This window comes from Durio zibethinus, chromosome 3 (assembly GCF_047325235.1).
Source record: "Durio zibethinus cultivar Kanyao isolate XHJ-2024 chromosome 3, ASM4732523v1, whole genome shotgun sequence".
In the NCBI taxonomy this organism is placed as follows: domain Eukaryota; kingdom Viridiplantae; phylum Streptophyta; class Magnoliopsida; order Malvales; family Malvaceae; genus Durio; species Durio zibethinus.
In genome coordinates, this window is record NC_143164.1 from 4,073,299 (window position 1) to 4,097,944 (window position 24,646).

The 24,646-nt window shown below is 32.5% G+C and overlaps 2 protein-coding genes, 1 long non-coding RNA gene and 1 other non-coding gene across 6 annotated transcripts; 1 reads left to right on the plus strand and 3 right to left on the minus strand.

The window, feature by feature from the left end:
- The first annotated feature begins 117 nt into the window (after window positions 1-117).
- LOC149519548 (uncharacterized) lies at window positions 118-2,140 on the plus strand. The gene is made up of 3 exons (XR_016338145.1): window positions 118-279; window positions 1,186-1,233; window positions 1,958-2,140. It is a non-coding gene; the product is annotated as an uncharacterized LOC149519548 (long non-coding RNA).
- A 5,750-nt stretch (window positions 2,141-7,890) lies between these two features.
- On the minus strand, window positions 7,891-12,386 carry LOC111301075 (uncharacterized). Of its 3 annotated transcripts, XM_089758155.1 has the most exons (13): window positions 12,140-12,386; window positions 11,821-11,957; window positions 11,639-11,722; window positions 11,088-11,189; window positions 10,845-10,961; window positions 10,450-10,690; window positions 10,179-10,336; window positions 9,729-10,090; window positions 9,525-9,624; window positions 9,224-9,283; window positions 8,932-9,015; window positions 8,721-8,837; window positions 7,891-8,412 (listed from the first exon to the last, which is right to left on the minus strand). In XM_089758155.1, the coding sequence occupies exons 3-13, from the start codon at window positions 11,696-11,698 to the stop codon at window positions 8,113-8,115; spliced, it is 1,701 nt and encodes a 566-aa protein (XP_089614281.1). In that variant the 5' UTR covers window positions 11,699-11,722; window positions 11,821-11,957; window positions 12,140-12,386; the 3' UTR covers window positions 7,891-8,112. The 3 variants fall into 3 exon arrangements, with proteins under 3 accessions (XP_089614281.1, XP_089614280.1, XP_089614282.1); XM_089758154.1 differs by having other exon boundaries at window positions 11,821-12,386; XM_089758156.1 differs by having other exon boundaries at window positions 11,287-11,722; window positions 11,821-12,386.
- Window positions 12,387-17,766: 5,380 nt separating this feature from the next.
- On the minus strand, window positions 17,767-17,839 carry TRNAF-GAA (transfer RNA phenylalanine (anticodon GAA)). Its single transcript has one exon. It is a non-coding gene; the product is annotated as a tRNA-Phe (tRNA).
- Window positions 17,840-18,417: 578 nt separating this feature from the next.
- On the minus strand, window positions 18,418-23,080 carry LOC111315843 (polyadenylate-binding protein RBP47-like). The gene is made up of 6 exons (XM_022917892.2): window positions 22,557-23,080; window positions 20,931-21,396; window positions 19,603-19,661; window positions 19,389-19,519; window positions 19,180-19,276; window positions 18,418-18,928 (listed from the first exon to the last, which is right to left on the minus strand). Exons 1-6 carry the CDS (start codon window positions 22,923-22,925, stop codon window positions 18,758-18,760), a joined length of 1,293 nt encoding a protein of 430 aa, XP_022773627.1. The 5' UTR covers window positions 22,926-23,080; the 3' UTR covers window positions 18,418-18,757.
- Between the last annotated feature and the right edge of the window lie 1,566 nt (window positions 23,081-24,646).

The following is a 24,646-nucleotide window of genomic DNA, read 5'->3' on the forward strand; positions in this document are numbered from 1 at the left end:
ACACTTCATATAAATATATATACTTGGCGTGTGAGAGTTAAATTGTAATACCCCAACCCAAATAATAATTGGCTAGACTAATATTAAAGTCCATCAGTTTATTAAGATATTATTTAATAAAAGAAAAAGGGCTGAAGTATTAGATGAAAAAAAACCTAACTATCGTGAAATAGAAAGGAAATAGAGTTATTCTTCCTCATCTTCCTTAGGGTTAGAGAATATGAAAAATCAAGTTGGAGATTCACAATCAGAGGCTACAATCAAGTTAATCCCTTAAAGGTGAGTACATGTTCTCTTTTTATTTGAAAAGAAATATCAAGTTGATTGCTATTATTTGGAGTTAAAGTTTTGAGAGCAAAACCAAGAAAAATCATGAAATCTTTCATTAATCTTCATGATCTATTTGGGTGAATTACTGAGCTTTGTTTATTTCATGTTCTTAAGATTTATTGATGATTATTGAATGGAGTTTGAAGGCTGAAAGTAAGGATTTGAGTTTTTAAAGATTGAAGGAGAAATTCTATTTTTGGATGAGATGTTATGATTTATAATAATGAATTAAAATAGAATTTTGCATTAATGGATAGATTATTGCTGTGATTATTATATATCATTGGAAAGCATGTTGAATCTAGTTTCTAATGAAACAAACGAAAGTCAAATATGAGTTTTCTATAAAGAGTTGTCTAATTTTAACTTAAGGATATGCAGGTTGTAAGACAATAGCATCAGGGTTGAATTACGAAATTCTTCTTAATCTGTATACAAGGATTTACAGATTAAGCCATATATGTTTGGAAAGCTTATTGAGTCTACTTTCCAATGAAACAAGTGGAATTGAATTTGGAGTTTTCTGTGAATAAATATATAGTTTTTATTAGAAGGTATACAGGCTGTTTGGCAGCAGTATATGACGTGGATTTCAAAAATTGTTATAATTAATCTACAAGGAATTACAAGGTGAGCCATATATGGTTAGAAAGCTTATTAAGTCTAGTTTCTAACGCATTAAGGAGATCATAATTCCGATTTGGATATATTGAGATATGACTGTTTTAATGAAAAGAGGTCAGGCTACCAGTATTAATTAGTTAAGTTAACCCTTATGTAACTTAGTTGATTTTTGTATAAATGATCTCAAAAAGAGTTGATTAAATTCTGATCTGTTGAAATGATCTTGGATAGGTCATTAATTATTTTGGGAGAAAAACTAAATGGTATAATCGAATTGAGGTAAGTAGAATCTCACACACTTTGCTTGTTTTAAAATCTATGTATATATATATGTTTTTAAATGAATGAATGTTTTATTTCTTTATTTTCGATATATGAAAATAGGATCAAGCATATGATTATTTTGTGTTTCTCTATATAAATGATGGATCATGCTTATGAATGAAATGAGAAAATAATTTATGATTAAAGAATGATTTTGTGATGGCTACGTTTTTTTTTACATCCCTGGGAAGTGGGATCATTAACACCAGAACTTAGTTCTACGACCCTGGCTAACGGGTAATAGTAGTTAGCGTAAGCCCTAGCTAACGGGTTATAATAGTTAACAATGATCATGAGAATAAAATTGTCGATACGACCAATATCACAGGTTATAGCAGTGATCGTAGCTAATGATTTGAATGATAATGATAATGATGATTTACGATTATTTTTAATGATTGATCCATGATTTAGTTTGATTGTGATGTTTGAATGATAGCATATTTTACAATGATTTATGAAGTGACATATTTTGACATTAATTTATGAATGTATGAAATATTTGACAAAACGATGATCTTGAAATGTTTTGATATTATGATTTGATGAATGTTTTGAATGATCTATATGATATGTAAGAAAACGATGCTTGATCTGATAAGCTTGATCTGATAAGGTGTGTGAACCTATACTTATTAAGCTGTGATTTGCTCATTCTCCTTTTACTTTTTCTTTACAGATGACTAAGTGATAAGTTTGGTTAATCTTATGTGAAACTAGAAGATGAAATGTGTATGATTACTTAATCGTTAGAGAATATATTGGTCAATGAGATTTTAAGAGGCAGTTTTGTATTTTATATGGTTTGTATTTGGATATATAAAGATATATCATCAGTTGGATTAAAAATATAAATTTTACTTGGTAGATTATTTTATTAAAAAATTTTAAAATGTTTAAGAAAGAAGGCTTCGTATTACTTTGAGATATTCTTTAAAGTAATATGATCGTGTTATGTCTCGATTCGGGACATGACATAAACAGCTCAATAGCCTGGGCTCCATGTTAGAGTTTGCTAATGGTATTTGATGAATATGGACTGCAAACAAAAATGCAAGCTAAGAAGCAGTCTTGACTGTGTTTGAAGATAAAATCACCCATCAACAAAGCTAGCTGAAATGATAGATATGATGTTTTCGGCTTGAAAAATATTGATTACATATCATTTGAAGACGATGAATGTTACTTTTCCCGTGTCCTAAATGTCCTTCATATTCTACCCTCTTTTTAGATTAAGTCAATTGACTTTGATATTATTATATCCAAATCAGGGAATTTCAAATGGATTAAAGTAATCTAAAATGATTCCACGATCTAAATACTTTGTCCCTGCCTTTTAATTATTGTGCCCATGATGGGACTTCCCGTCCCATGTCCACTTTGCTTGCTGCTGTTCTACCTGACTTGTGGCTGGTCTTCGTTTATTTGCAATTATTACTTTCTGGTAAAGAAATGAACTCTGCCGCTGTAGTTCATTGCTAGTCCATGATCAACTCTCGGTTTAAACCTGTGTTAGAAAATTTAATTTGGTCAATTTCTAATGGCTTTAATATAATTATTCTTGATGATTGCTTAATCATGTTTAAATTCGGGTCCAGGAAAAGCCTAATCATCAGGTAGCCTTCCAACAGAAAAAGTTGGCAACAAACACAACTTCTGAAAATGGAAAATGGGCACCTGAATAATTTCTTTGATATACAAATCTTGATAGTTGAAACCGGCAAGGGCAAATCACACTGAAAGCTTTCACTTTTTAGAAAACATAAGAAAGTATATGTTGCAAGCAATTCTATATTCTTCGAAAGGTGCTTCTTTTTGCTGACTTTAGAAGCTTTCGTACGCAATCATCCTACTGTGTTCAGAACCAGATGACCTGAATCTGGTGCTTTTTTCCAACATTTTGCTTTTGAGTATTTAATTGGAATATTTTTTATCTTACAATTTGCAAATGTAAAAGACTATGATATGGTTATCAGATCTAGCATATTATATCCAAAGAACCTCATCCAAACTAATCAATTAATTATTCATCGGTGGATAGAAGCATGACCATAAGTCCCTCCTACTACCTAAGATGTGGCTTTGATTTAATGTTGAGAACTCGGGGACGCTGCCCTTCAAGCCCAAAACACCTCAGAATAAGCTAAGAAACATGCCCTTTCCCTCTAAAGTTTTGAACTCCTCGTATGTTTGTAGCAAATGGTGCCCTAGTTGTATCTCACTAAGGAAGCTTTCTTGTTTAGAAATTATGCTTAAAAAGTAAGACCATGACCCTCATGCAAGTTAGGCAGTCTTGGGCCCCCAAATGTGGTCTGCTGTCAGGTAATGGATCAAAACCTAATTTTATTTATGGTAAGCGGTTACTTTCTTTTTAAAGAGACATCAGCATGTGGAACTGCAATTTGCAAGGGATGGGCTCATGGGCAGACAGCAAGAGGCTAATACTGGCTATGGTCTGTTAACGCTGCCTTTTTTTCTATTTCCCACTTGCTTTGTCAGGAGGCAACAACTGTTTTCTGTTTACTATCTCCCAGGTTACAAATGCAAGAGATTAAGATAAATTCAATCGATTAGTATATTTCTTGACATGCCTCGATACTAAAATGCAACACAATAATATTATCTTGAAATAAAATTTAAAAGTAATATGAAATTTTTTCTTTTAATCATTTTAAAATTTTTTAATAAAATAATCTGTCAAATAAAATTTATATATTTAATCCAACTAATAATATATTTTTACATATATAAATACAAATTATATAAAATACAAAATCATTAATAATATCTCATTGGCCAATATTATCTTCGACGATTAAGTAATCTTTTTCATTTTGATCTTCGAACTTTTTACAAGACTAATCAAACTTATTATTTACTCATTTGTAAAGAGAAATAAAAAAACGAATAAACAAATCACAATTCAGTAAGTATAGACTCATATACCTTATCAGATTAATTTTTATTTTTATACATATTATATAGATCATTTAAAAATATTTATTAAATTATAATGTCAGAATATTTTAAAAATCGTAATTCTATAAAATATTTCATAAATTATAAATCAACATTAAAACATGTTAATTTTTAAATTATTACAACGTATATTGTCATTTGAATACCATAATCAAACCAAACCATTAATCAATATCTAAAAATCATTGTAAATCATCTTAATATATAAATCATTGATCAATGTTTAAAAATCATCATTATCATGGTAAAAAATCATCATTATCATTAGTTTATCATTAGTTATGGTCACTGTTATAACTCATGACATGAGCCGTATTAACAATTTTATCATCATAATCATTACTAATTATTATAACCCGCTAGTCAAGGCTTTACACTAACTACTATAACCCGTTAGCAGGGCCATATGATCATGCATATGCTAACTACTATTACCCGTTAGCTAGGGTCGTAAAACTAGTTTTGATGTCGATGATCAAATTTCTCAAGGATATAAGAATGTAGTATTATAAAATCGTTTCTTAAATATAAATCATTTTCTCATTTTATTCATAGGCATGATCCATCATTTATATAGCAAAAACGTACAATAATCATATGCTTGATCATATTTTTATATATAAAAAATAAAAAAATAAAATATTTACTCATTTAGAAACATACACATATATATATGTTCGAAAACAAGTAAAGTGTGCAAGATTTTACTTACCTTTTTTCAATTCCATCACTTAATTTTCCTTTCAAAATAATTAATGGTCTATTTAAGATCATTTCAACATATCATAAGTTAATCAACTCTTTTTGAGATCATATATATTAAAACAATTAAGTTATACAAAAATTAACTCAATTAACTAATACTAGCAGCTTGACCTCATTTTATTAAAATGACCATGTCTCAATATATTCAAATCAAAATTAAGATCTCTTTAATGCGTTAAAAACTAAATTTGATAAGATTTATAATCATATATGGCCCACCTCGTAATTCTTGATAAATTAATTATAATAAATTTTGCAATCCACATCATATGTTGTTACCAGACAATATATATACCTTGTAATAAAAATTACATATTTATTCATAAAAGATTCCAAATTCAAGTTTGCTTGTTTCCTTTGAAAGTATATTCAATAACCTTTCAAACATATATTCAAACATATATAGCTAAAATTTTAATTTATTGTATAAAATTTAAGATAATTTTCGTAATTCAACTCTGATGATGCTACCATACAACATACGTATCCTTAAGTAAAAATTAGACAACTCTTTATAAAAAACTTAAATTTAACTTCTGTTTGTTTTATTAGAAAGTAGATTCAACGTGTTTTTTAACGATATATAATAGTCATAGCAATATCTAATCTCTTGATATAAAATATTATTTTAATCCACTATTATAGATAATATCATCTTATCCCAAAACATAATTTCTCTTTTAACCTTTAAAAATCTAAATACCCACATTTAGCTTTTAAAATCTACTCAATAATCATCATTAAATCTTAATAATATGAAGTAAATAAAACCCAATAATTTACCCAAATTGATCATTAAGATTAATAAAATATTTCATAATTTTTCTTGATTTTATTCTCAGAACTTCAACTCTAAATAATAACAAAAAATATGGTATATTTTTTAAATAAAAAAATGACTTATACTTATTTTTATGAGATTAACCCGATTGTAATCTCTGATTTAAAATCTCCAATTTGATTTTTTGCGTTTTTTTAACTTTTAAAAAGATAAGAAAAAAGAACTCCTATTTTTTTTTTTTTGTTTTATGATAGTTAGATTTTTTATTTAATATCTTAATTTATTTTATTAATTAATATTTTAATAAATTTATAGATTTTGATGTTAGTCTAGTCCAATTATCGTTGGAGTATTTCATTTCTATAGTATGGAATTCGGCTCTTTCAATTCCCATGTATATGAATTTCCATGTAAGTTCTCTGCGATGACGAACAGCCCAAACTAGGCATTAAGCTTTAAGTAGAACGGGTCTTTCATGCAATACATAACAAAGGGCTTTAACTGTTTAAAGAACGGCATCATGGATCAAACTTTGACAATGTTAGGCCGGATAAAATACTCGCATGTGGATCATGGGAGAAGGACGGATCAATCTTTTTCTTAACCTTTTCCTCCCACTCAACTCCAGGCTGGGCCAAAGTTTGAAAATCTTAGGCCCATTTAGCCATTCTACTAAAAAGCTCAAAATCTTGAGGCAGAGTTTGGGTTACAGTTCACCGGTGATGACAGGCCTTCCCTTCCCTTCCTTTCATTCCAATACTCAAAACTCTGATGGGAACTTTTCCAGTTCATCATCTAGCTATTGTATGTGGTTCAGCAGTCACCAAAAGAAAATGTTGATGTATTTGTACGTTTTCTAAAGGATCTTATAATTCAGGGCCACTGCCCGGCCTGGCACGCATGGCATGGCATGGCTTAAGTCAGTTCATTTTCATTTTTATCACAGCACTGCAGATGTTATATGGGTAAATCAATAGTAATAAATGAACTAGAAATCTAGAACCAACAAGAAAACTAAAGGCTTTGCCGCTTTAGATTTGGCTAAGTTATAGGTCTGACAATCACTTTGCAAAAGCTCGAACGTTCTTTGCTCCAATATAGGCTATAGCGGACGCATATAATCCACTAGGTCGTGTACCATTTGTGGGGACAGAAGTCAGGACCACCTTATTACCCTTGTCTTGACAAAGTTTTGATTCCACCAACCCTTCTTTTCCAGAGTTTCACAACTGTTGGACAGCACCGGTTTTATTATCATATTCCTACTAAAATCTCTGTTACTACGGTGTAAGCAACAAATATGAATGTATCAAACACGGATTATTCAATTCTCTGGAGTTTTCTATAAAAAATTTGAAGGAAATACCCTTGCTTTCATCTATATTTTGAATCGTTGATGTGTTAACGTGAATTCGACAGTGATATATCTAGAACATGAAGAATCAGAATAGTTTGGTTTAGATGTTGTGCAACTAAATGCTGATATATTCTCAAGGTTTGGTGGCAAACAGTCAAGCTCTCAAATTAGACTGCTAGAATTAAAACTTCAATTGGTATTGTTCTTAAATGGTTGTCTGAACAGGTCATAATTAGTGGTACAGCAGGAGCGAGCTCGCACATAAATGGTTCCTTGGCATGCCGTGCATTGATTAAATAACAAAGGGGATTGGAAAAAAACTGACCTGCTTCATATGGACCACAAGAGATAACGTTTGGTATTAGCAGGGTTTTCCTGTATCAAATATCAGTAGCTTTCCTTGAATGGAAGGCTTCATAATTTTAATTGGAATTCCAGTTCTGTTTCCCTTTCAATGAGCCATTAATGCATGCTAATATCTGATCATGCCAGTCAGAATATTGGGCTGCCAATGCTTATACCTAATTTTCTTGAATGAAACTTCAGACTCTTATTGAATTATCATTGTCAAGTAGTTGGCAATCCTCTCAATAACATTAAGAACATCATCCCGAGGAGTTCATGGTTCCTTTCTTTTCAATGAAGATAGCTTAAAACCTGGATATGCTATCCATGATAATTATTCAATTAAGAAATCTAGATCATCCTGTGATATGGTAGGCACCAAATGGAAAAAAAGGAATTCACCTTTTCGTATAGCTCTTCTCAAAACGTACTTATTACATGCAGAAATCCATTATAAACATTCCTCTCACAACTACTTACAATTAAAGATAGGAGACTACATTACAGCTTTAGTTTTATAGCATCTAATCTAAGACCGTGTACAAAAGCAATACTCCAACAACATTAGAACTGTCTAAGCAAAATTTTACGTGAAGCAAATAGTTTATTATGTGCATAAAAGGTACCTAAAGCTGAACTCATACGGTATAATTTGAACAAACTGTAAAAGAGACTCACTTTTAGCTGTTCCAAGATGCTTAATTGCCTCTTTTCCTAGTTCACTAGGTAATTGAAGGCAAATCCAATCGAGCAGCGAATCCAAGTCCTTAGCAAAGTCAAGCAAGTACCAGTCCAACAGCTTAGGAATTGCAAACTTGATTGATGAAATTCCAACGGCAGCCTGTAAGTAGTCTTTCTTTGCAACTTCCAATTCGTTCTCAACTTGAGAAGCAGTATATACTCGCACCTTCATTTCACAGAATTGATAAATCAATAACGAGTATTATGTAATGTTAGTTAGTGCTAAAAAGAGGAGAAAGAAGAAGAAAACAATCTGCTAATAATTTTAAAATAAAACAACATCCAGTGCCTGGGAATAGTGGTTCCTATATTTTGCCTACATGGTATACAACTGGGTGATGCATACAGTCAATTATAAGATAACATTCAACTCAGGACCACTGAAAGACTTGTAATTATCACAAGAGTAGATGCTGACTAAGGTAGAGAATTAAATTAACCAAGCTTCTCTTTCATACAAAGTTACAAACTTACAGCAGGAGAGGACCAGCTTCCGCATGAGAGGGCAAATGTTACTAATGGTTCAGATAGTTCCAATCCAAATATGCTCCTGGCAGTCATTTCATCATTCTTGGCACCCTTTGAAAAGGTCTGATCAGAATTCAAGTATAAGAAATATGGCATTGAAGACTTGATTATCAAGCTGAATAAAGTTTGCAAAGAATTGAAATAAGGTAACACTTACAAATTTTGAGTGGTAAGGCAATCTGAGAATAAAATGTTCAATAGTAATTCCATTGAGCAAGCGTCCCCCAACATTTATGGTTGCCTGTTTCATACAAAATTTTGTATAAAACTACCAACTGCAAGCAATATGATAAGTTGATGTGCAGGCAAAATGACTTCTGGGAGACTTTAATCATCTGATAGAAGTGCTGCTGGGCCATCGTGGTTGAAAATGAAACAGGACACTATCCTACGAGTGACTGAAATGCAACAATATTATAACAAAACCATGTGGTCTGGGACATCCATACCTTTCTCATCAATTCCATAACCACCTCTGGACTCTCGGGTGTTCCATGTTCTAAGAAAGCCTGAATTAACATCATGTAATAAATGATTCCATCTACTAGAGTAAAGCAGCTATGGTAACAGAAACTAATTGCATTAAAAGATAGAGTACCACCATAAGAGAATGTGGGGTTTAAGAAATTCATGTAAAAGAAACTAGTATGAAATAATTAGTTTGGATTTTGATACATATTAAACCAACAGTTAATAATTAATACAAGCCCAAGCCTTTTCTGTTTATATTTCACAAAATCCTTCACATACATTCATCATGCAGGAATTGTAGATATTTATCCAGAAAGCAAGCTTCTGCTGATGGTTGAGGTTCTGCAAGTTGGAGAAGGCAAGTCTTTGCAGGAGGAGTCTGAGAATTCAACATAAAAAACAATCACAATTCTTTAGAATTTTTACAGACATTTGAATACCTTTAAGAAACAAAGAAAACTGATCTAATAACAGATGACTTACTTCAACCTGCGCAGCAGAAATAAACAATTTGATGGTCGATTTAGATTGATTGAGCCAGCATCAACTGAAAATAAATGCTTATATGGGCCAACATCTCTCCTTCCAAAAATTGAACAAATACCATAAGGATCCCGAAATTCTGTTTCTTCACTGCTTTCTTGCGACCCTAACATTGATAATGAAGCAAAACTTTCAGCAGTGGACTTTATCTTTATTGAGCTCATTCTCAAGAAAATGCTGGACAAGCATTTTACAAGTTCCTCAGAAACTTTATTCGGGCCATCATTTCCCAACGATCTCTCATCTGGAGTGCTTATATTTCTTGCTTCCGCATTGTCTTGGTCTCTCACTCGGAATTCCAGCTGAACATGTAAAACAAGTCATACTCATTTAACAGCAAATAAGTCGACTACAATTCTATAACTTGATGAAAATGAAACTGGTTCATGCCTGCAATTTTTGAGGATCTAAATGCTTCTCTGCTGGCTTTGAATCATTCGGAGGTCTCTTCACAGGAGTTCTTACTGATTGGCTTTTATGTACCAAGTATCCCTTATTGCTTTTTGTGGAATTAGTACAAGATTGGTTCTCTTTTCCTCTCGCATCATCTGAAAGAAAGATGAGGAGTACAGTTTTACTTTCACTTCAATACCAATTCTATAGGTGCATGTATCAAATGTTAATGGCAGGAGAAGAAGATTTAAAAAGACAAAAATCTTACCTGAAAAGGGTCGCAAATGCCTTGCCATGGATGCATTTCTTGTTAAAATTTTAGGTTGCTGAGGTTTAGGACTATTATCCAGGCAAGGCTGAATCAAATCAGCTGAATTCTTCATGTTCCTTTTGGACGATGATACATAGACTGCTTCTTGATACAAGTCCTGTCTAAAGTGCACGACCTGTTCTTCGAGCCGAACAATCTCCTCTTCCAGTACTGCCACTTCTGCTAGAAGCTCCACTGTCTGAAAAATCATAACCCAACATTAGAATTCCTGTTTGCGTTGCCCATATGTGACCTTTTTCTCTAATCGATTGTTTCTCTAAATTTTTTAATAAAAGGGAAAAAAAAAAAAAAAAACAATGTGAGGAATCAAAAAGAGGTGCTGAATTACTAACAGAAGGAGGGAGATATGGAGGAAGACGAGGCAAAGCTCCCAAAGGTCTGTTAAAAGCCCTCTCCAGAGCTCTGTGAATGTTTTCTTCCTGTCTAAGCTTCTTCTTCAGTTTATCAACCTGACAAATATTGGAGTTTCAAATTTCAATACAATCAACAAAAGAGATAAGAAAATGAAATCCTACAGTAAATTGTGGTAAGAAATACAAAAACTTGCAACTCTGCTTAGGAAAAGAAGTCAATACATCTTGTTGTAGGGCTATTTTTCTCTCTTTGCTTGACGCTTGTCGATTTTTCATTGCCTTTGTGGCAACTGTTGGCCTGGTCCCCTGAATTTCAGCTTTCTCCTGCAAAAAGAAGAGAGTTACAAACAGTCAGCTTGATTAGGCACAAAGAATACGAAAATGGAAGAATCAATGAACTACTGATAGACTAGGACCGCACCACTGCCTACTGATGAATGAAACCAACTCACAATTGCCTGGAAAACTTCTTGTGGCAACTGAGAATTTAACAATCCCAGAGAATAGTATAGATGCTTTCTTTCGTTTAAGATTTCAATTGAAAAACCCCACCTTGGATTCCAAACAAAGTGCTTACTTTTCAAAATTTTCCTGGAGCTTTCAGCCCCTGGAGAGCATCTTCTTGAAATTGAAGATAAGTAAGGAATAATTCATTCCAATCTACAGTGCAAACCGTTTTTAAAAACAACATTGTATTAAAATAATAACCAGTAATCCAGGGACCCCAGTTTAGCCATTGATTAAAATTTTTGATAACTGTGATTAGTGATTACTTTTTCATGCTTCCCAGGAACTTTCCTTGACTGCAGGGACATCCTGACTCTGGTATTCATCTTTTTAACACTCCAACACCAAATCTGCAAACACCCAATTCGAAAACTTCAACAAAAATCACATAAACAACAATAACAATACATCGAATGCCAAAAAAAACAGAGAGTGATCAGATTCAGACCTCTAACAGAAAAAAGTTAAACTTTCCATTTACAAAACCGACACACTTCAACGCCTCCCTCCAAGCAAGTAAAGACTAAATGACAAAGCTTTCATATTTTAACATCATTGGAAGAAGCAAACACCCCAACACCAATTCTAACAAGAACAAAGGGAGTAGGTTACTAGGCTTGCAGCAGTGTCTTGTTTGAAAGAGGTATTATTATAATATTTAAAGCAAAGAAAGAGAGTAAGTGAAAGGTGAAGTGGAAGAAGAGGAGGAAAATGGAGGTTTGCAAAACGCAAAAAATGCGCATCTTGGAAACAAGATAGAACCGTACATAAACTCCACGAAGAAACACATCATGGATCAACGTGCGTCTTCTCCTTTTCCACTTAACCACCTACTACTACATTCTACTAACACATTCTTCAGTTTCCCTTTTAACCCAAATTACCCCTAAAGCTTGCTTTTTGTTTTTCCTTTCAGGATTTCAGAGATTGCGTGATTTTCTTCTTTCAGTTTGTGAAAAAGAAAGGAAGTGTTTGGTTATTATAAAAACAAATGGCAATGGCTCGATGATGGTTATTGCACTATTGGGGTTGACTCTATATATATAGATGGGAATGGGATTTCTTTTCTTGCTTTTCTTTCTTTTTTTTTTTTTTATGTTTGTGATGAAAAATAGGAAAAAAAAGGGAAAAGTTTTAATATTAATGGCTGAAAATGGGGTTAGAGAGGGTATTAGAGGTAAGCAAGTGTTGTTTTATGCTTAATAATTTGGAAAGTAATGGGGTGTTTTTTGTAGGCAAAAGCTGCACAAATCACATGTTTGCCAACTAAACATTTTTTGGTTTTCTGTAGGACTTGCTGGTAATATTGGTATAATATTTTGCACTTGCCTTTCTTTTGTCACTCACGATTACAAAGATTAATATAAATAAAATTGAACTGGAAGAGATTCTTTTTTTTTATTTTATTTTTAATCGAACCCATTTTCGATCTTTAAAATCTAGTCCACTGGAAATTTCTATGAACTTGAATTACAAACAATCTTTATTCCATTTATTGATTGAAAGTGAGATGATACGTACACATGGAATTTTTGCTAAGCTGGGAAAAGCTATTATGATGAATGGTGGCAGAAGATGAGGAAAAAGAAATTAAAAGTTTTTTCTTTGAATTTTGTGTTATGATTAAAATGAAATGGACGTAGCACCCATAAGCATGTGATGTGGACTCTCAAAGCACCAGTATGTTTAGATTCAAGTTAATGTTTCAAATCAGTACTAGCTGTGGAGCGAATTGATCAGCCATTTTTTAACAGTTTTATAATAATGCATTCACCAGGGTTTTATTATTGTTAATTGACGAGATTGTCCAAATCATAATTACCAACTTTGAAGAAGCCAAATGGGCTTGGACAATTAATGCAAGCAAGACATTTTCCCAATAAAAATTTGAGTAACAAATGACAATGACGAATCCTTCCATACGAATCCCCTCTTTCCTCTTTCAATGTTAGGGAAGGATTGAGGTGAGGGTGGGTGGGTTTTTTAATTGATATTGAATTAACATGCTTGAATAACAGCTCAATTTAGAACATATGGTTTGAGATTCAAACCTTGAATTAATAATGCAGGAGGAATTTGGATTTTCTAGCTTTTAAGGGGTATAAAAAACACAGTTCTTTAATTGGATTTGAGTTACTGAACAAAGAATTTTAGTAACTGAGTTGTTTCATGGAAGTGTAATAAATAGAAGACCCTTTCTCATTCTTTCTTTCTTTGTTGGAACAATCAAGTAAAAGTATAAATGATATATTAGTATTTATAAATTATTCGAATTCGATTCGAATAAAATTTAAATTCGGTTTGATTATTATTGAATCGAGCTCGAATTTAAATAGTTCGACTCATCAATCGAGTCAAATTTGAGTATTTTTATATCCAACTCGAATAATTTTTTAACGTAATCGAACTTTTATATTTAAATATATTTTTATTAGTTTAATTAATAAAATATTTCGAATTCAAATTTAAATTTGAGCATAAATAATCGAATTTTTATCGAGTATATAAATTAAACTTATTTTTATATATTAATCGAATTTAATCAAACATACTCGAATAGTTCAATTTTGATCACGAATCGAATTCGAATTAAAAAAATAAAATTCAATCGAATTTCAATTAAATATCAAACTATGAATTAAAAGTTAAATTTGAACTTAAATTTTTTATTATATCAATTTGATTCAACTCGATTATACTAAGAGACATTAGGACAAAGTTGCAGGTATCAGCCAGGGCCACTGGATAAGCGGGGCTGACTAATCTCCCTGGATTAGATTATGAGATGTCAATCTCGAGAAAAGCTAATCAAATTGAAATTTCTGATGTAACATTGATTGTGCTGTCAGTTTAATGTTTGATTGAACTGGGGTTTACATATAATAAATCACTATTATACAAAAAAAAAATGGTTCATTATTTTACCAATTAAATAATTCACTGAAACCACTGTCAGCATACACGACAAGTAGCTGTCTGCAAATTCTTTTTCTTTTAATTACGATTATTAATGTATGATAATAGTTTCATTCACTTCTATTGGATTAAAGCAATGAAAGGACAGAAATTAAACATCAAGATTTCTCCAGTAATTCTGTCTCTAAATCCTTATGAATCATCACATGACTGTATGGAGAATATTGGTATCAGCAATGAAGAACTCAACAGGGAAATAATCTCAGTTCCTGGATTGAAATTTTTGACATGTATAAGAGACAGCTACAATCATCTGTCACCAATCAAACTATTGGAAAAAAGAAAATGTCATTGTTGATTTCTGTAGTCTTCTGTGCAAGCAATGCTTTCAGAAACAAAATGCAGACAGTTTTCACTCAGGTGAACGCTGAACGCCGCCCGTGATCGTACGAGGGTGATCGGGAGACGATTTTCCATGCCTTATGGGGGCCATGGTGGAAACTTGAAAAAGGTTCTTCTTCAACATCATTCGATGGATATGTCACCAAACATTACTTTTTGTTTTTCATTATAAATCATAGACATTAGGACCTACCAAAGTACGTAGCAGCATCCCGTTTCTATATTCATATTTTCATTCCCTCCATAGATAAGCCATGGACGAATTAGGTTCTGTTAAAATCAGGCCAAATGTTTTGACCAATTCTAATTGTCTAGTAATTAGTTGGCAAGTCGTAATTTAGCAATTTTTGGAATCAAATAAGTGAAACCAACAATGATAATAGATTTCTGTTATAGATTCTCGAGTTGGCGATTAAATGATGTTATGAACTATGATAATTGAACATACTTGTTCATGAATTATTTGATATGGTAAAAAGGGTAGGATTGGAGTAAAAAGCTTGAAGAACTTTTACAAAATGTGTGAATTTGAAAGCGTGGGTAGGTCCCTGTTGAGCCCTTAAAAGAGAAATATAAGTAGGTCGATTGAGAGACAAAAGGAATCGTTAATACGCAATGAAAAATGTGACTCTCCACCAGAATCCACTCTGGTTTCCACCCCTCAAAATTTTCCATTGGTCTGGTCCTGGATTAGTACTAGGGCTTTGATAAGTTACAGAACGGTAGAGAGGGACAGATTGGTGGTCCGGAATCCATAAGGACGATACCCCACGAAGAAATTGGCCTATTTCACTGTGGGCATTTTTTAATTTTTTTTGGTGATAATGAAATGGCATCAATTGTCATGCCTCCAAAATCATTGTACCTCTTTCACTAAAGCTGTCATCTTCCTTTCGTTTAACATCTTTCTTCTTCCCTCTTAATTTCCTTCATCCCATGTTCATAATTTGCATCATCAGGCAATTGAAAACGGTTTTTTTAATTAAGCAGCATCACTAACTCCAATGAGACAACTATCATTGCACTCAGTGGCCCTGGAGATCAGAATTTTTAACATTGGGTGAGAATATAATAGAATGATTGATGGTTGAAATTAAACAATAATTCAAGTAATGCACATTGATCCTTAGATATAGGAATTAGAGTCAATCTGAATGGCTATAGACACCATAATCTGGATGTGTTTATGGTTGAAGAAAACCAAGATTAAGGCCAAAGCCATCAAAGGCAGTGGTCCTACTATCTATAGAAGCTGGAGATCAGTTCATCCATGGGTTTCTGGAGTATAACTTTTTAAGTGGGAGAATCAGGCCAAAAAAGAAAATGGACAAGCAATGGACTTTGTGCGGTAGAGTCCTAAATATCATAAAAGGGCAAAAGCAGATGCATGCTAAAAGGTATCTCTTTATTAAGTGGCATGAATCAAAAGCCATTTTGGCTTGGGGCTCCAAGTCTGTTACGTATGATTACTTTTACACAGCCCCAGTTTTGGCCTTCAGTAATATCATCATTTGAAGAGACATTCTATTATTGAATCCTGGAGCTTAATCATAGTGCTTTGATGTAAACGTAATTCAATTAGCAATCAGAATAAAGGAATGAGCTGGTATGATTTTTTTTTATTCAAGGTGTCCCTCTAGTAGAACAATCACTTGTGCCCCATCCTTGGCAGGTTGGCCTACCTTCCTTAGATATAGGGCTTGTCTTCTGATCGAAAGAAAGGAAATTTATTGCTATAAAATCCAAGCTATACGCGCATTTGTTTAAACAAACATAGATGAATGGCTTTTACATTAGAATGCATTGTTTTTTATCTCAAGGGAAGGTAAGCCTTATCCTCTTTGATCGTAAATGTGGTCCAAGGAAAAAGGAAACGGAAAATTTAGAGCAAAAAGTTTAACCACAGAAGAAACTGATGAGGTGAACCCACCACCATTTTGATAAAGATGATCGGTTAACATCTTCCGTTACCATTAACTTTTTCCCATTTCTTCAAGGGATTACCTTGGACAATTTTGCTTGTTCTAGTTGATCTAGTTTTACACCATGTGAGTCTCAAGAAACCAAGGAAAAAGACTCTTCGAGCGTAACCGGACCCCATATCTAGTTTGACTTACTTTAGCTTCATTTCTAGATATTGCTCTTCCCTTCACCCTTACATAACATCCAGATTCATTTTCCACTCTTGACATTATAATTCACAAGAAACAAGTCATTTTTTCCCCTTGAATCAGCCTTGTTTTACACATTATAGATGTCCAAGGAGAAAAGTGATCTAATCTTTCTATATATTGAAATTTAAAAGAGACAAACACGTTTTAGGATAGTTTGTTTTGGAATTGATTGCTATTTCCATTAAGAAAACAAACAACAACAATGTTCAAGTTCTAATTGTAGCATAAAATGCTACATTATCCAGGGGAAACATTGAAAGTTGAAAAGCTGAAGTATCTTTGTTAAGTCGAGAAGAGCAAAAACTTTTTAATTTTGGTTGTTTGGGAAAATTCCAGCTAATGTAGTCTCCCTTTCAGTGGCAGATGATGTTGAAATGTGTGTACCTTTAAATCTCTAAGAGTTACGACGAAGACTTGAGAATGGGTAAGGCAGTCCATCAACAGTCATAGTCCCTAGCTAACTCCCTATTGCTTTCGAATGTACACTAAATATAGTTAGATTAAACATCAAGGCAATTACAGCAGGGTGGATGGCTCTAAACCACAGAGCCCATGAATTTGAAAGTCAAATTTTGTGTTTCTTCTCTGGGCCTGTGTTCAATGTTATCATTCAAAGTGACTAAAATTCAGGAATAAAGAATAAAGTAACTTGATCGGTCAGTTAATGATAGTTGAAGCATGCCTGTAAGCCAACCAACTTCAAGGTCATTCTAGATTCTTGGGATCTATCTAAACTCCTGAGAAAACCATACACTTCAGATAATAGATTGTAGAGTTCATAAAAAAAAGCACAACTTAACTTATGGAACAAACAGAAGCTCATGTGAGCTCAAAGTAGCCAGAAGATTTTCTGCATTGCTCTGATAATCAAAAATTGAAGAAATCAGACGCAAAATGACCAATGCGGTGAGCGTGGATCGAACACGCGACCTTCAGATCTTCAGTCTGACGCTCTCCCAACTGAGCTATCCCCGCACTACTTGTGCCCTTACTGAAACATTAATAATAAATTTATTATCATATGGTATGTTAAAAGCTCATTTACATTTTACTGTCATAATTCCTATAGGCCAGAGTGGTTGCTAGTTTCAAATTCTCAAGGAAACGGTGAATATTTCCTTATCCATGGCATTCCTGCAACATCCCTGTCGATATTCCGTTTTGGGGGATCGCTCTGGTAATCTCTTGTAGTTTGTCTCAGTAGTACATAACTAACCCCTTTTTCATTTTATCTCGATTGTTAGTCTTGGCGGTTTCCTGATAATTATTTCTGAAAACAGTAGAGAAACAAATCGGGAAAGATAAACCATTAACAGTGTTGCCAATCATTAAGGACCTAATTGAAAGAGGAGTTCGCTTTTGGATCTACAGATTAGTCATTTGAGAAAAAGCTCAATCTCAATCAATCTTTCACACAAGGGGAGGTAATAATTTGGACAGAATTTCACTAATCCAGTTATTGCTGTTAGACAATGAGTCTATGGTCGATAAAAGCTCATAAACTTGTTTGTCAAGATTGTAGTTGCCGCAAACTTAAACGTGGAAGGCTCAAATGAAATCCAAGCAGGGCAGAAGTTGTTTATGAACTTTTATTCACCAAGCACACTACCACACACGTCTGCCAATTCATCTATTCCAATCACCAAGTTTCCCCCCTAACTCACATAATAAAATTAAACAAATAATGAATCCAATCCCTAAAAAAAAAAAAAAAAAACTACTTAAGGGTCAAAATTCAGTTCCACTCCACATTTGGAGGGATTTATGTAAGAATTCTACACAAACCAAGAGAGCTACGGAGTAACAACCAACAAGGCAGTTTGCTTTTGCCCACCTCTAGTGTGAGTGTCTACTTACTAGAGCTACAACTTCTTGCACTTGTTGTCTTTAATTTCAGCTTACTTGCTGCTGATGACTGCCGTAGATTGGATATGCACCATATGCGGCAGCTGCAGCAGCATACATGCCCGGGTCATGAGGTGATGGCAAAGCATATCCATAACCATCATACACCTGCCCTCCATAGTAAGCTCCACCCCACTGGTTACCATAATCACCTCTAAACTGCATTGTCCAAAAATAATAGATTAGATTTAAGTAATTTATTAAAGGATAGGAAGATTATGCAAAGGTTTGTTTCAGAAAATATCATCTGATAACCCCTAAGGAATGTCGTAAGCTTTACAAATATAAAATTTCACACTACTTTTTAGTATCTCTCATCCATTTCTTTCAAAGCAGTAGAAACAGCTTTTGTAATGCTGCAAGAAACAATTAAAGGTGGAGTAAAGGGGACAATGGGTAGACAAAGATACCTGCTTATTTGCTGGATTGCGACCCCAAGAAAGTCGCACTGTTTGCTTGCCAATTACTGTCCCATTCAACTTCTGCAATGCCTCCTCAGCATTGTTCCTGTTGAGACTCAAGAAGTTACATCAAGGTAGAAACTCACTAATGACTAAATTACACCTTTAAAATAGCAGTCTATTATAGGCAAATGGAGAAATAGAGCCAAAAATCTTACCTGTTGGCAAATTGTACAAAACCACATCCTTTTCCAACAGGTATTTTAACAGAGACTATTTCACCATACTGAGAGAAAGGTTGCCTGAGATCCTCCTCGGTGACATTTGGGTCAAGGCCTCCAACAAATATCTAAAATAAAATTTGATTAGCCAAGGGGCACAAATGGTGGTACTCCTAAGAGTTAAAGCCGAAACAAGAGCTGAAAAACTCACAGTTGTGTTTGAAGAATCTCCATCGGATTGGGTTGATGCACCATTTGATGCATAGCCACCTTCCAAGAACAAAAGAAAGCAAAATTGTCCAATTAAATCCTAAAAGCTTTAAACCATAACAAGTAATTTTTCCTGGAGAGGTTAAAAATAGATGGCGCAAGAATGAACAGCAACCAAAGGTTAATTCTGTGTAAAGATGCAGATATAAAACCAGGTAAATAAGCATCTGGATTTGGCAATGATCTCAGTACTGACATTCTTTTACAATGCCAATCATGCAACTACTACATTTACAAAAGCCAATTTTAATATTTAAGAAAGAAAAGAAAAAGGTAGCAAGAAGGTTACGTTTAAGATTAATTCTTTGAATAAGTTGAGATAAAAGGATGTTACAGTCATGAAAAAAATGATAGAAATTCTCAAACACAACTATAATCCAAATTTGAGATAACCAAATAACTTCTCTCATAAAATACAATCCTATGGTGGTTTCAATTTGATAAAAAAAAATTCATGTGAATATATAATAATCTTTAAACTTCTTCAAATCCAACTTAAAAGGAACTTCATAATAACAGTTTCTGCACAAAACTAGTCCTTACCACAAGCAATAGATGATCTCAGCAAGTTCTGACAATTCCTAAGCTATTTTACTGCTCACAAAAGAAAATGCCAATAGCTGCTCTTGAAATTTAGTCATTGTCACTTAAAGAAGGAAGCAAACAACTTACATGACATTGCATAATAAAAAGACAGTGCTTATATAAACAGTGAACTTAAAAAGGCATAAGCCTCCATCAAAAGAGGCTAAACCTAGTTTCCCAATAGAAAGGGTAGAGTGGGATTTGTAAAAACTTTGTTACACAAAACAAAAACAAAAACAAAAAACTAGCATTTTATTGCCCAACAAGGTTACTATTTGATACCAACACATTCTAATAACCAAAGAAATGGCAATCAACAAACAAAAAAGAGGAAGTACGGACAATTATGAACTGTCTGAGAAGGAATCACCGATCTCCTCAGTCCAAAACTTTTAGTCATAGTAGAAGCAGCAGCAACAAATTTGTTTAGCAGGTGTATCAAAGGGGAAACGTGGAGGAAGAGTGAAGTTTAACATTTGCATCTAGAACTGAAGAGGATCCTTAGAGAAAAAAAAACAATCATTTATATGCAAAAAGTAAAAGCTACAAGTCAATAAAGAGGTAAATAATAAGCTTTAGCAATAAACATAAATCTTCAAATAAAATTTTAAGAAATTAGAAGTAACAATGCTTGTAAGCTTAAACACAATGCACAAACAAAAAGCAAGTTAAACAATCAAATACCTTGCTGATACCCAGAGGATTTCCTCGGAGTTGCAGCACCAATACGCATAGGCCTGCTTGAACAATATACACCATTCATTTCATTCATGGCTTGTGACCTCTCAGTATCATCCCCAAACCTCACAAAACCATAACCTTTTGATCGACCAGTATTAGCATCAATTACAACTTTTGCAGCTTTAACGGAAGGATATTTGCTAGCAAAAGTTTCATGCAATAGGCTATCAGTAACATCTGCAGCTAAATCTCCTACAAAAATAGAAAGATCAGGACCATTTTCTGCGCGTTTCTCTCCTGTGCTAAAAGTTGCCCAGTTCAGACGGAAAGGTTGTTCGGTATTAGGCATCAAAATGCCACTATAATTTTGAAGAACTTTCTCTGCTGTTGCATGTGAAAAAAATTCCACAAATCCATATCCTTCTGATAGACCAGTCTGCTTATTGCGAATGACCTTAATGGATGCAATCTGCTCAAACAAATTCCAAATTGTCAATTGAAGTTTGGTAAGCAACTAAAACCCTTACTCATATTTCTATCTTTCTTTAAGATCCTACTTTTTCTTTTTTAAGTACCTCTGCCATACTTGGTTTGAATTTATGCAGTCACTATCACTATGTGTGAACCCTACATTTAAGGCAAATGCAACAACCTTATTGCATACAACACAGGACAAAATGTCAGAAGATATATTTTCAATTTATCTTGAATTTAATGTTTAATTTAACCTCAACATTCATACAAATCCAGAATTATGTAAAAATAGTGTCTTTTCTAAGTAGTTTTTTTACATTCCAGGCTATATCTTCAGACAGGGAAGTCAAATTCCATAATTGTTAGAGGCTCTAGTCAATTAAGGTTTTCTCTTAATTTTATTCTTTTTAAATGCCTCCAATAGCCAAATGAGGAATTGACGTCACCCAATTTACTGGTTGTACTCATCCAATTCATGGCTTTAGATTAGTAGTTAAGTACACAAGTATGGGTGCTATGTATGCATTAATCATTGTACAAATCCTATCTTTTGATAGACTAATAATACCAACACAGATATAAAGACTCATATTTTTGCTACGGAATGCCCTAAGAATACTTGTTAAGCTTAATATTTAAAGAAATATTTCCGTCCAATACGCCATGATAATCATTTTAACAGTCAATGGAGATGCATTTAATTTGAAAATATTGCCATAAATTGTACTAAACAAGTGCCCTTATAGCATCCCTACATGGCTACATGTATACGAATAGATTAAAGAAGATACAGGCACATTAATCTATAATTCATGCTAACTATATTAATGACAGGCAGTGCCATAACTGCAGTAAACCACGAAAATAACAATGTAACTGCAATCACTCAATAATATAATTTGAAAACAAAAAAAATAATAATAAAATATGAATCACAGAAAATCAGCCAATTAAAAAAAGCATCTAAATATTTATTAAATAAATATATTTATGAGATGTTGTTCAACCTCACTCAACAATGTAACTGCAATCACTCAATAATATAATTTGAAAACAAAAAAAATAATAATAAAGTATGAATCACAGAAAATCAGCCAATTAAAAATAAGCATCGAAATATTTATTAATAAATATATTTATGAGATGTTGTTCAACCTCGCCAGTGGAAGCGAAACAGCTATGAAGATAGTTCTCGTCCATCCAATGATGCAAATCACCAACCCAAACGGTTTTGTTCTCACCGCCACCGCCGGATCCCTGCTGCTGTTGACCGTGCTGCGAGTGGCCATGGTGATGCCGGTACTGGTGATGATGGTGGTTATAAGGAATGTAGTGCTGAGGAGGAGGTGGCGTCGCCACGAAATGCTGCGGTTGCATCATTTGATGCTGCATTACCATAGCTGCCGTCGGATACTGCATCGCCACCCACTGCGGCTGCGATTGCGGCGGTTGTTGAGATTGTTGTTGCTGCCGATGGTTCTGCTCCTGCGACGGTTGCGTATCCGAACCACTGTTTTGCTGCATCCTTATTACTATTTTCTTAAAAAATATATAAATAAATAAGATTTGAATGTTTATTTGAATTGAATCTGAGTTTTATTTATTTTTTTTATTTGAAGGAAAGGAATAAAAAAAATGTTGAATCTGAGTGTTTTCAGGGGAACAGCAAAAAGAAGAGAAAGCGCGGCTAGGGTCTAAGCAGAGGATTTAAGCTAAGGGTGATGGGAAACGTGAAACGCGTTCGTAGTTGACCGTTGGATTAGAGAATTGATAGTATGATCTCAACCGTTGATTTTGAGAAAACGAGGTGGATATGCATGTGATACTGTTTTGTGGTCACTCTCACCTGTATCCGCCGCCGGCCACATTCTTTAGCTTTGCGGAATTCTATAGATTTTTTTTTTTTAATTTTTGAAATTTGAGGATTTAATTTATTATTGTTATGTATAGATAAAAATATTTTTTTCCTTATAAGATTCCTCGGAGGTTAGAGACTTGAATTATATTTGATAATTTAAAATATGATAATAATGATATAATATAAATAAAATATAAAAAAATAATATGATTTAAAATTTAAAAAAATATTAAATAAATTTAAAAAAAATAAAAATTTTATATTTTTATATCGATATAAAGTATAATAAAAAATTTTCATGTAAAATTAAAAAATATATATTTTATACGATATTGTGACACAAACTATCAAAGTCTACTTAGAATACTATTTTTAGCTTTGTTTTAATGTTTTAAAGGGAATTTATGGTTTTTCCAAAAAAAAAAATTTATGTTATCTTAATTTGATAATCATGATGAATATTATAGTAAATGAATGATGTTATGATTAATCGTTTTATGAAGTGGATTGGATTGTGTGTATATAATAATATCTTGTTAATATAATTGTGAATATAAATAAAATAAAAATAAATACATATAATCGCCTTATGTAATTATATTAATTATTAGTTATTCATAGCATATATATATATATATATAATGATAAAGATTCGGTAAAAGAAAAATGTAAAACTTCAGTTTTATCCATTTGATTAGATTTCCTTATAATAGGATTTTTAATTTTAATTGCTCGATATATTCATTAAAAATATATAATCTTAAAGAGAAAAATAAGTGAGAGAATAATATTTTTTTAGTTTTATTATAGGTGGAGTGAACTATGTTTTGTAATAAGAAAAATAAAATTTTAAACTTAATTTAATTAATTTATGTAATTATTTTTAAAAAAATGGTATAAATTTAAATATTAATATCTATAATCTATTTTCTTATCTTCAAATTATTACTCTCTTTTTATATATATATAAAAAAACGAATAAAAGATTTTTCATTAAAGAACATTATTAAAAAATATCCCATTTACTTCAACTAATAATGTTTTTTTATTAAATTGGATTAACTACTAATGCCTTAAAAAATAATAACAATTTTACCATAATAGAATGGATCAGCTTGAAACAATTATTGAATATATCAATTTACATTTATGTAAATATATTAGTTTTCAATTTAATATAGAATGTTATTTATTCACCATAAATATATATAAAAAAAATCAATATTTAACATACATGTTATTTAGAAGGTTAAAATTATTAAAAGAAACTTTAAATTTTACCATTTTATTTAGATAAATTCTTATATTTTTATTATACTCAAATAAGATCTTAATTTTTAATTTACACCAAAATAAACCCTTAATCTTTAATTGATATTCAAACAAG

What these genes read in the sequence shown, in the direction of transcription:
- LOC111301075 (XM_089758155.1), bottom strand. Translation starts at nt 11,698, where the DNA reads ATGAATACCAGAGTCAGGATGTCCCTGCAGTCAAGGAAAGTTCCTGGG. An exon ending in TAGATCCTCAAAAATTGCAG is followed by an intron (nt 10,091 to 10,178) that starts GCATGAACCAGT and finishes TTACATGTTCAG; the next exon opens with CTGGAATTCCGAGTGAGAGA. An exon ending in TTATGGAATTGATGAGAAAG is followed by an intron (nt 9,016 to 9,223) that starts GTATGGATGTCC and finishes TGTATGAAACAG; the next exon opens with GCAACCATAAATGTTGGGGG.
- LOC111315843 (XM_022917892.2), bottom strand. Translation starts at nt 22,925, where the DNA reads ATGCAGCAAAACAGTGGTTCGGATACGCAACCGTCGCAGGAGCAGAAC. An exon ending in TTTGTACAATTTGCCAACAG is followed by an intron (nt 19,277 to 19,388) that starts GTAAGATTTTTG and finishes GAGTCTCAACAG; the next exon opens with GAACAATGCTGAGGAGGCAT. An exon ending in GCAATCCAGCAAATAAGCAG is followed by an intron (nt 18,929 to 19,179) that starts GTATCTTTGTCT and finishes TGGACAATGCAG; the next exon opens with TTTAGAGGTGATTATGGTAA.